The following is a 10,366-nucleotide window of genomic DNA, read 5'->3' as shown; positions in this document are numbered from 1 at the left end:
GACTGAAAGAACGGAAAGGAGGACTAAGAATCTCCAACGACAACTGGCAGTGCTAGATTGGGAATTGGTCCAGGATTCACTGAGTCACTCATGTGAATTGGTCCAGGAATCACTGAGTCACTCATGTGAACTGGTCCAGGATTCACTGAGTCGGTCCTGTGAACTGAAGGTATGGAGTGAGGTGAGCGTGTACCTGACAGCCGTCGAGCGTGGGCTGGATGTAATGCGCGTTCTGCTGCGTCAGCTCCTCTCCGTTGCTGCCTCTGAAGCGCAGCGCGTGCCTGTAGCTGAGGGAGGTGCTGTCGAACCCTCGATCACCTTTCTCTCCGAACTCACCCGGTGGCCCAATCAAACCGATCAGACCGCCATGACCCTGACACACACACATAATGAAATCATGAGCATGTACTCTGTGTGTGTGTGTGCGTGTGTGTGTGTGTGTGTGGTGATGTACTTTCTCTCCTTTCTTGCCCGGATCTCCCTTCAGTCCTGCCAGTCCAGCGGGACCCTGCGCACATGTAATGCAATCATCAGTCTGACGTCATATTAAAGATCAGTGCATGAGGAGTGTTATTGAGCCTCACCATCGGCCCCGGGGGTCCTGTTTGACCTGGGGGTCCATTCAGCCCTTGTTCTCCCTACAGCAGAGAGAGAATGTGATATTCATCTCTATTAAACCAACATTCACAGGCAAGGATCGCAGAACGGACCAAAAGAAGGGGGGGGGGGATTGGTGATTGTTATAAATGACTTGTTTCGTCCAAAGTTTTTGAACAAATCTCTTGAATGAATGATTCAGACATCAAATACATTTTAACAGTCACTAGTCGCCACCTACTGGCACAATGTTACACATACAATCTATATTTGAAGCGTATCATTAATTCCAAAAGTCTATTACTCAATTTGATGGTCTATATCTGGACTATAAACTTTTATCCCAATACTTTCGTTATTATTTCAAGTTTGGGTAACACTTTATTTTGATAGTCCACTTTAGACATTCTACTAACAGTAAGTAACTTTGCAGCTACATGTCAACTAGCAGTCATTAGAGTATTAGTAGACTGTCTGCTTAATATCTTCTAACACCTTATTTTGATGGGTCCACAACATACAACACACTGACTATGAGAAATTTTGCAAGTATATGTCAACTTATTCTACTAACCCTAAACCTAACCTAACAGTCTACTCTGAGAGTTAGTTGACGTGTAGTTGCAAAGCTACTTATAGTTAGTAGAATGCTTAAAGTGGACTATCAAAATAAAGTGTAACCCATGTTTGCAACACAGAAATGTAGCCTACTGTGTAGAGTGTTTGTAAAGCTGTTTCAAACATAAAGCTTACACGATGAGCACTGCTCTCAAAGGTTTAACAGGCATAACAGAATCATCGTCATTTAGGAATAAAATTGTGTGTTTGAGTCCAGATCGAGATCTTTTAATGATTAAAAGTGCATACATATGAGCCTATAGCCTATGTATTTTTGTACGCTATATTTGTACAAGATCTCAAAAGTAACCCGGCCCCCCCGCTTCCGCAACCCATGCTCACAGGTATCTAAGAGGAGACCTCAGCTCCAGGCCAGCAGGGGGCGTCAGCCAGTGTTTGATTCAGCTGAGCACACCGCTTCAAATTTCATGCAAGGATGAATGAACAATAAGACCTTAAACATGCATTTGGAAAACAGGGTCAATTTCCATTTCATGCGTACACTAAGGATATTAATGGGTGATGAGGCTGTATGTAAACTCGCGAGTCAAGGGCTCATGTTCATTTGTTCAGATGAGTCACATGGGTTTGAGCAGAGAAAAAGCATCAACAATAAGAGGAACTGAGCTCACCGCTGGTCCAGGGATTCCTGGAAGCCCCTGAAGTCCTGCTTTCCCTGGGTTCCCCTGACCGCCCACTGGCCCCTGCTTTCCCATGATGCCTTCGTATCCTGGAGCTCCCTGAACACAGACCCAGAGGCAGCATAATGAATTCGAATGACAACCAACGATTAGTTCACTAGGACATCCTTTCAAATCTCATTCAGGAGTTTGCAGGAACCGAGCTTTCGCTCCTATGATGCTGCACTCATGTCACAACATAACTTATCCAGTGTGACAGAAAATGAATAAAGACTCAGCGAGTCTACTGAATGTCTCACCTTGTCTCCTTTTAGCCCTGGCCGCCCCTCTTTTCCAGGAGGACCCAAGTGACCCTAAACACAAACCCGGAGAGACAAAAGCACATAGAAGCTCCACACGTACACAAACAAAGTTGAATCATGTTGTAAATAACCTGATTCCTCACAAACACACACTCACCCTGCGTCCTGGTCTTCCTGGTGGTCCTGGTTCTCCAGAGGGTCCTGGAGGGCCCTAATCACCAGAGTAATGAGAAGGAGAGGGTCGAAAACATGCTGAGAGATCATCATCTCAACACCACTGGTGTTTCAACTACACCTGCCTCTACACATGCCACAACACTATCACTGCCCTACACAGATCCAGAGCCACCAGGAGCCTCGTACAGAAGCACATGAGCTTACATGAATGACATAAACATAAGAGAGACTCACAGATTTGCCTGAATCGCCATTATCTCCTTTAGATCCAGGAGTCCCGTCGATTCCCTGAGAGAACAGACGAGATCTTTCACCATCAGCACGTCACTTAACAAACTGACATCAGTGAAGATACTCACGTTAACACCTGGCTCTCCAGGAGCCCCCATATCTCCAGGAAAACCAATAGGACCCTGTAGAGGGAGATAGACAGAGGATAAGTCAGCTAACACACTAGATAACCACAGAGGTCACACACACACACACATACTGACCGCATTCCCCTTCGCTCCGTCTTCTCCAGATGCTCCTCTGGCTCCCGGTGAACCTGCAGCTCCGGGTGGTCCCGTGTCTCCTTTCTCACCCTGCTCACCTTTCTCGCCCTGAAAACACACACACACACACACACACACAGAGGTGTCAAGTGTTGCTGTGGTAGTAAAGAAAGTGTTGATGTGGAATAAAGATCAGAGAAGGAGAGATAGACTCACTGCACTGCCAGGAACACCAACAGGTCCAGGATCACCAGACTCTCCATCTTCACCCTGTCAATCATAATCAGATATAACATGATGTGTGTGTTTCATCAGATCATGTGATCACCAGCAGGAACATCTGGATGATTTACCTTCTCACCAACTCCACCAGGCTGACCGCGTACTCCAGGACGGCCAGGAGGACCCTGAAAGACAAATATGTTTTAAAAAATGTTTAATAAATAAATGCGAAAAAATTTTTTTTGTAGAACTAGTTTAGAAAATGATGGGGGTGAGTGTGTTTACCTGTCCACCTGAGGGTCCCTGAGCTCCTCTAGGCCCAAACTGACCAGGAGGACCCTGAAAACACACAAACACACACCACACACATTGAATTTACATAGAGATCAATAAACATGATCATGAATGACAGATGAATTGATGAGCTCACCAGTAGACCAGAGTTCCCGCTCTCTCCTTTCTCTCCTGGAGGACCGGGCATCCCCTACACACACACACACACACACGTATCTGCATTATATGACGGGCCTCTGTCACACTGACATCTGCAGCTCATGTTTTCTCATCGAAATAGAGGAGATATGGTTGATGATTAGGTACCTGTAGCCCAATGGGGCCCTTGGAGCCCTTGAATCCTCTGAGGCCCTCGTCTCCCTTCTGTCCGTACATGCCCTGCTGTCCTGGAGGACCGGGCTCACCGTCCACACCCTGACACACACACACATTCAATCACACACACACTCTCTGCACACAGCGAAAACATGAAGATGCTGTTGCTCCTCAAACACTCACTGGTACTCCCGGCTGCCCCTCTGGCCCCTGAGTGCCGACTGGTCCTGGAGGCCCCTGAGAGCAGATTTAAATCATTGGTAACACTGTGACGTGTGAATGTGATGTGTGTTTTATTTCCGTCACTCACTGATTCTCCTTTGTCTCCTTTGCTGCCTTTCTGCCCTGGAGCCCCAGTTTCTCCCTAACACACACACACACACACACACACACACACAGAGGACTTTAACTATTAAGCAATAAATACATTTTGTCATTTTCGTTATAAGAAATGCTATCCCCTTCTTCCCCTGAGGACCCTGAGCCAGAGAAAAACACCTGTTAAAGTCTGCTCCACCTGGAGATCTTTCAGACCAGGAACTGTTTGGAGAGGGTTCATCTAGCATATTTTCAGTAAGTTTGTCCCCAAAACCTGCTCACAGGAGTCAGTATTAGTACATCATTTCTAGTAATGGAGAGAGCGGCACCTTTTCTCCTGGTAATCCGATTGCTCCCTGAGGTCCGGGAAAACCCTGCATAACAGAAGAAAGTGTGTCAGGAGTGTGTGTGTGTGTGTGTGTGTGTGTGTGTGAAAGAGTGAGTGTGTGTACCTGGAATCCCGGGTTCCCCTGCTGTCCTGGAGCTCCAGGTTCTCCAGGCGGCCCCTGTGTGAAGACGAGAAGAGTGTGTGATGATGACCTGCAGCTCCAGGGTCTTTCAAAGGGTCATGAACTATTTTCTTTTTTTTTATTTTGTACTGTTCTCTGAGGTCCACTTATAATGTTATCAAGATTTTTACATAAAAAACATCATAATTTAGAAGTAATAGACTATTTTCTGTCTTGTTTTCATCCCCCTCATCAGAACGCTCTGTTTGAATAGGCGGTGGATTGTAGACTCGGAGGTAAACGCCCACTGCTGTGATTGGCTAATAGTTGTGTATATTTGACAGCGTACATACCTCATAGATGGAACCTGCTATGATTTAGGTCAAAAATGCATAGATAACTTAATACATATCAAACGATCTGTAAGAAGTGACAAAGCAATAATGATCACGTAATGAAAAGAGTTACGCTCACTTGTGTGTTGTGACATTACTGTTGGATCAATATAGTCACACAGCAAACACGTCGAATTGTGCCTTGTTTGTAAAATTAAGTGAACAAAGGACCGAGTTCTAACTTACGCTGTCTGGATCTTAAAAATTAAAAATAAAAATTAATTTCATAGATGGAACCTGCTATGATTTAGGTCAAAAATGCATAGATAACTTAATACATATCAAACGATCTGTAAGAAGTGACAAAGCAATAATGATCACGTAATGAAAAGAGTTACGCTCACTTGTGTGTTGTGACATTACTGTTGGATCCAATATAGTCACACAGCAAACACGTCGAATTGTGCCTTGTTTGTAAAATTAAGTGAACAAAGGACCGAGTTCTAACTTACGCTGTCTGGATCTTAAAAATTAAAAATAAAAATTAATTTAATTCACTCTTTCCAATGCAATGCAAAGACCTTCAGAGCCATCTTTATAGTTAGTTTTTTTGCATAGACCTGCGCATTCACTTCTCTCATAAATGCTACATGTGAGAATCGGTGGGTGGGGCTAAACAGGCATTGCTGTAGAATCAGTGGGCGGGGCTAAACAGGCAGAGATGTAGAATCAGTGGGCGGGGCTAAACAGGCAGCGCTGTAGAATCAGTGGGCGGGGCTAAACAGGCATTGCTGTACAATCGGTGGGCGGGGCTAAACAGGCAGCGATGTAGAACCGGTGGGCGGGGCTAAACAGGCAGCGATGTAGAATCGGTGGGCGGGGCTAAACAGGCAGTGATGTAGAATCAATGGGCGGGGCTAAACAGGCAGTGATGTAGAATCGGTGGGAGGGGCTAAACATGCAATGCTTTAGAGAGGCAGGTGTTGATCTTCTGTGGAGGCGGTGCTTATCCACACTATTACATCATAAAGTAGAACATTCCACAAGCTGTTGTTTTGGCAGACTGCCCTAAAGCTGGGCTCACACTACAGGAGTTTTAAAATCCTAACCGATTGTGAAATCTGGTTGCAGCACACACATAAGGAGAATCTTTGCAGATTATCTTTCCTCAAATCTTAAACATGCACACACTACAAGATTTGAAAATCGTGGCGCATCACACACTGCAATATCTTATAAAGATTATCATGCCAGAGGGAGCGCCTCACGTGATCTGATATTTCAGTGATGATAACATATGCTAGCTAGCATGCTAGCAGCTTTCTGCACTCACCCGGTACATTCAAAACTGAGGCAATTTCACCCCAGTGCTTCTCTTTCTCCTTACGTTTGTCGTACGTTTTCGACACATTATACAGACAGTCGTACAAAATATCAAGAAGCAGTTTCCTCTGTCTCCAACAGACCTGTACAGCAGCTGTTTTGCGTATTGGCTATTGTGAAAGTACTGATGTAATCATATAGCCGTCAATCATCATCCCGATTTTAACCCTAAATATCAAACATGTTTGATATTAATAGTGGCGGCCCCGATTTGTGTGCGAGCAGATCGGGAAGTGCAAAGTTTGATCTGTGAACGCCTCACATCACCAGATAATCTGCGCCGAACATCGGGACCGATGGCGTTCTCGACAAGATTTTTCCTCCGATTGTGGGGAGGGGAAAATCGGGGCTAAATCGGGCTAAAAATCCTGTAGTGTGGCTTTACAGGATATTTTTATAGTACAATGACCTCTTATGTGTCAAAAGATCAAGGGAATTGTGGTTTCTCAGTTCATGACCCCTTCAAGACATCTCAGATCAGCAGAACTCACCATGTTTCCCTTTGAACCCTGAACTCCATCAACCCCACGAATACCCTGGCAAACACACACACACACACACACACATGATCCATATGACGCTTTGATGTGACCTGTTATCTGAGGAGGTCAGTTGTATCATATGAACACAATAATGAGACCCAAACACACAGAACGAGGAGTTTATCCACTTACCTGCTGTCCTGGAGGACCAAGAAGACCCCTCTGACCCGTCAGCCCTGCTAGACCCTAACACACACACACACACACACACACACACATCACTGAGGAATATCTGTTAACACACAATCAGTCCCTGACACACACGTCAGTGGATCAATGAAGATGATGAGCAATACGTCATACTATGAGTGACTACAGGAGTGAACACATACAGGCTCTCCTGGCTGACCTCTCGGCCCCGGCTGACCCTCTGAACCCTGGGAAGCAAACAAACATTCACTCTCAACCTGATCAAAGACAGACAGACAGAAGTTACAGAAGAATATAGAAGAAATGCTCACTGACTTTTTCTCCAGGGCCTCCTGGAGGACCGACTGGCCCCTTCTTCCCTTGATCTCCCTGCACACACACACACACACACGCGCGCACACACACACAGATGAATGTTTCTGATCTGAGGTTCACATTGATGTTTAATGAGTGTTAATGGAGAGTGTGTTACCCGGTGACCCTTGTTTCCAGGCAGACCCGGTAACCCATCAAACCCTCTGTCACCCTGAAAACAGCACACACAGAGCTCTTCATTTGTGTTGGACTAGAACTTCATGTTCCAATCACAGCATTTTACAAGTCTTCAGCAGAGAAACATTCGACTACTGCATGTATGAAATATCAATGAATACACACAGCAGACATATGAAACCAGACCCATGAGATTATATATTGTGCATCCTCTCATCTTCATCGACACATTCATCTCTGACACGTCCTGTTGTACTGATGGAGGTTCATTATGAGGGACAGTGTGTGATTGGTCAGCTCATCGTATTCATGATATTTGATCTGTCAAACTGAGATCAGATTCATTTCAAGAGCCAACAGTATAACTTACTTTAGTTCCAGTCTCTCCTGGTTCACCTCTGGCTCCGTCGATCCCTCCACGACCCTGAACACACACACACACACACATACACAGGTGTGTTTCAGGTGTTCACACAGGTATCTGATGCTGTTTGTTGTGTTTAGTTGCAACTCACCCTCTTGCCTAGTTTTCCATTGAGTCCCGGAGCCCCCAGAAGCCCACGAGGACCCTAAAGACACACAATAATAATCAGAAATATTTCTCGAGCAGCAGAGCAGCATATTATACTGATTTCTGAAGATCATGTGACACTGAAGACTGGAGGAATGATGCTGAAAATACAGCTGCGCATCACAGAAATACATTACAGTTTAACACATACGCACATAGAAAACAGATATTTTACATTGTAATAATATTTTTACTGTAGTTTTGATCAAATAAATGCTGCCTTGGTGACTTCTTTCAAAACATTAAAAATCTTAATGATCCCACACTTCTGACTGGTATGCATGTGTATATGAGATGATCAGATGAGTGTCTCCTCTCGTACCGGAGGTCCTGTGAACCCATGATCACCCTTCAGACCCCGCGGGCCCGAAGATCCCTGACAAACACAAACACAAACACAAACACACCAGGTCATATATAATCATTTATAACCAATAAACACATTAAACTGAAAGTGAACTCTCAGTCTGATGATTGGAGCTCAATCTGTTGCTCCTCTGTTGATTTGGTTTTTATTTTTGTTCCTTTGTGTTGTATAATTATCCAGATGAAGGTAAAGCTAAATGATGAAGCCAGAAGACATGCAGCTCTTCCTCCAGAGATTCACTGAATAACACAGAGCACAAACACACAGGAGCACTAGAGGGTGCCACACACACGCTTACTCGTCTCGATGGAGTCTGTCCATAGACTTCTGCTGTTTTCATACACAGCCAGTTATAAATACTATAACTCTAACACTAAACCTTCTGCATTTTTACAACATTTTGTCAGGTTTATGTCACTTCTAGGTACAAAATTGTCCCCAAAATACACACACACACACACACACACACACTGTATGAAATACTAACATTTGTTCATTGTAATGTTGAAATAGCAGGTTCTGCCGGTTGAAACACACTCACCAGAGGTCCGGGGCGTCCGGTGAGTCCTAACGGTCCCGGCGGGCCTTTCAGAGAGAGCTGAGACACAAACATCAGCACTGAAGTGAAGCAAACCTCATGTGTTGTCATAAATGGACTGTGTGTTAAAATCCTGATTTTATGCCCCTAAAATCATCTTCAGGACAGTGAGAGCAGAGTTAGAGCAGAGTCTGACCTTAGTGTGCTGCAGGATGGCTTGAGCTTGAGCTTCTTGAGCGGATATGACGGGACCGTGACGAGCGTCACCGCCAGACTGAAACTAACACACACACACACACACACACACTCAATACACAATCAATAATCATACACTAGTGTTCAAAAGTTTGGGGTCAATTAGACTTTTTCAAGTCTCTTCTCCTCTCCAAGGCAGCATTAATTTGATCAAAAGTGCAGTAAAAAAATCTGAAATATTATTACAGTTTTGAACAGCTGTTTTCTATGTGCGTATGTGTTAAACTGTAATGTATTTCTGTGATGCGCAGCTGTATTTTCAGCATCATTCCTCCAGTCTTCAGTGTCACATGATCTTCAGAAATCAGTATAATATGCTGATCTGCTGCTCGAGAAACATTTCTGATTATTATCAATGTTGAACACAGTTGTGCTGCACAATATTTCTGTGGAACTGTGATGCAGTTTATGTTTCAGGTTTCAGAGATGAACAGAAAGTTCAAAAGAACAGCATTTATTTGAAACAGAAATCTATTGTAACATTATAAATGTCTTTACTGTCACTTTTTATCAATTTAATGCATCCTTGCTGAATAAAAGTATTAACTTCTTTCAAAAACAGTTCTTTCTGACCCAAAACGTTTGAACGTTCAGCAAACATAAAAACAAACGTCTCTGTAAGTTCGTGTGTATATTGATTGACACACACCGGTAACATCAGCAAGTTCCCTGGAGGTCCAGGAATCCCATCAGCCCCTGCAAGTCCTTGTCGGCCCTCGGGGCCCTAATGAGAAAGAGATAGACAGATGAGTGTGTAATATCAGTCTTGAGCCTGACTGTCATGACGAGTGTGTGTGTGTGTGTGTGTGTGTGTCTCACCAGGTCTCCTGGATCTCCGATCGGCCCCGGGGATCCCATAGGGCCGTGTTCACCCGGCGGCCCCTGTGTGAAACAACAGAAACACACGTCTGTCTCTGACACACACACATAAACACAGAGAGTCACCAAGCTGTCATGAGAGGTTACCTCAGCACCAGGCAGGCCTGGGGGTCCCATGAACAGCGTCCCCTCTCCCAGCAGTGCCGGCTCGCCCTTCTGCCCCTTCTCTGGACCGAGAGCCTGCGAGAACACCACAGACGTGTGAGACACACCTGCAGGACACACTCAGACAGAGACAGAGAGCTGAGACACACCTGACCGCTGAAGAACTGCTCCTGTCTCTCTGCAGGACGATACTCATAGTCCTCATACTCCTGATACTCAGTGTACTCCTTAAAATACTCCGTCTCGTTCTCAGCGTCCTCGTACTCCACTATCTGACACACACACACACACACACACACACACACACACACACACACAAACA

The 10,366-nt window shown here is 44.8% G+C and overlaps 1 protein-coding gene across 1 annotated transcript in view; it reads right to left on the bottom strand.

The window, feature by feature from the left end:
- Positions 1–304: 304 nt before the first annotated feature.
- LOC107572909 (collagen alpha-1(XI) chain-like) overlaps positions 305–10,366 on the bottom strand; it is a gene marked incomplete at its 3' end in the record, with an annotated part of 23,825 nt that continues 13,763 nt past the window's right edge. The window contains exons 7-39 of the mRNA XM_016259339.1: positions 10,194–10,316; positions 10,027–10,119; positions 9,880–9,942; positions 9,710–9,784; positions 9,002–9,085; positions 8,809–8,865; positions 8,223–8,276; positions 7,845–7,898; positions 7,700–7,753; positions 7,310–7,363; positions 7,153–7,206; positions 7,020–7,064; positions 6,820–6,873; positions 6,637–6,681; positions 4,431–4,484; positions 4,308–4,352; positions 4,116–4,139; positions 3,971–4,024; positions 3,844–3,897; positions 3,652–3,759; positions 3,482–3,535; positions 3,337–3,390; positions 3,183–3,236; positions 3,046–3,099; positions 2,830–2,937; positions 2,695–2,748; positions 2,570–2,623; positions 2,316–2,369; positions 2,156–2,209; positions 1,848–1,955; positions 585–638; positions 455–508; positions 305–373 (exon numbers count right to left, since the gene is read on the bottom strand). Of these exons, the coding sequence (XP_016114825.1) occupies positions 305–373; positions 455–508; positions 585–638; positions 1,848–1,955; positions 2,156–2,209; positions 2,316–2,369; positions 2,570–2,623; positions 2,695–2,748; positions 2,830–2,937; positions 3,046–3,099; positions 3,183–3,236; positions 3,337–3,390; positions 3,482–3,535; positions 3,652–3,759; positions 3,844–3,897; positions 3,971–4,024; positions 4,116–4,139; positions 4,308–4,352; positions 4,431–4,484; positions 6,637–6,681; positions 6,820–6,873; positions 7,020–7,064; positions 7,153–7,206; positions 7,310–7,363; positions 7,700–7,753; positions 7,845–7,898; positions 8,223–8,276; positions 8,809–8,865; positions 9,002–9,085; positions 9,710–9,784; positions 9,880–9,942; positions 10,027–10,119; positions 10,194–10,316 (2,073 nt within the window). The remainder of the gene's footprint in view (positions 374–454; positions 509–584; positions 639–1,847; positions 1,956–2,155; positions 2,210–2,315; positions 2,370–2,569; positions 2,624–2,694; positions 2,749–2,829; positions 2,938–3,045; positions 3,100–3,182; positions 3,237–3,336; positions 3,391–3,481; positions 3,536–3,651; positions 3,760–3,843; positions 3,898–3,970; positions 4,025–4,115; positions 4,140–4,307; positions 4,353–4,430; positions 4,485–6,636; positions 6,682–6,819; positions 6,874–7,019; positions 7,065–7,152; positions 7,207–7,309; positions 7,364–7,699; positions 7,754–7,844; positions 7,899–8,222; positions 8,277–8,808; positions 8,866–9,001; positions 9,086–9,709; positions 9,785–9,879; positions 9,943–10,026; positions 10,120–10,193; positions 10,317–10,366) is intronic.

This window comes from Sinocyclocheilus grahami, unplaced genomic scaffold, assembly GCF_001515645.1.
Source record: "Sinocyclocheilus grahami isolate Dianchi unplaced genomic scaffold, SAMN03320097.WGS_v1.1 scaffold1832.1, whole genome shotgun sequence".
In the NCBI taxonomy this organism is placed as follows: domain Eukaryota; kingdom Metazoa; phylum Chordata; class Actinopteri; order Cypriniformes; family Cyprinidae; genus Sinocyclocheilus; species Sinocyclocheilus grahami.
This window is presented reverse-complemented; position numbering and strand designations above follow the sequence as displayed.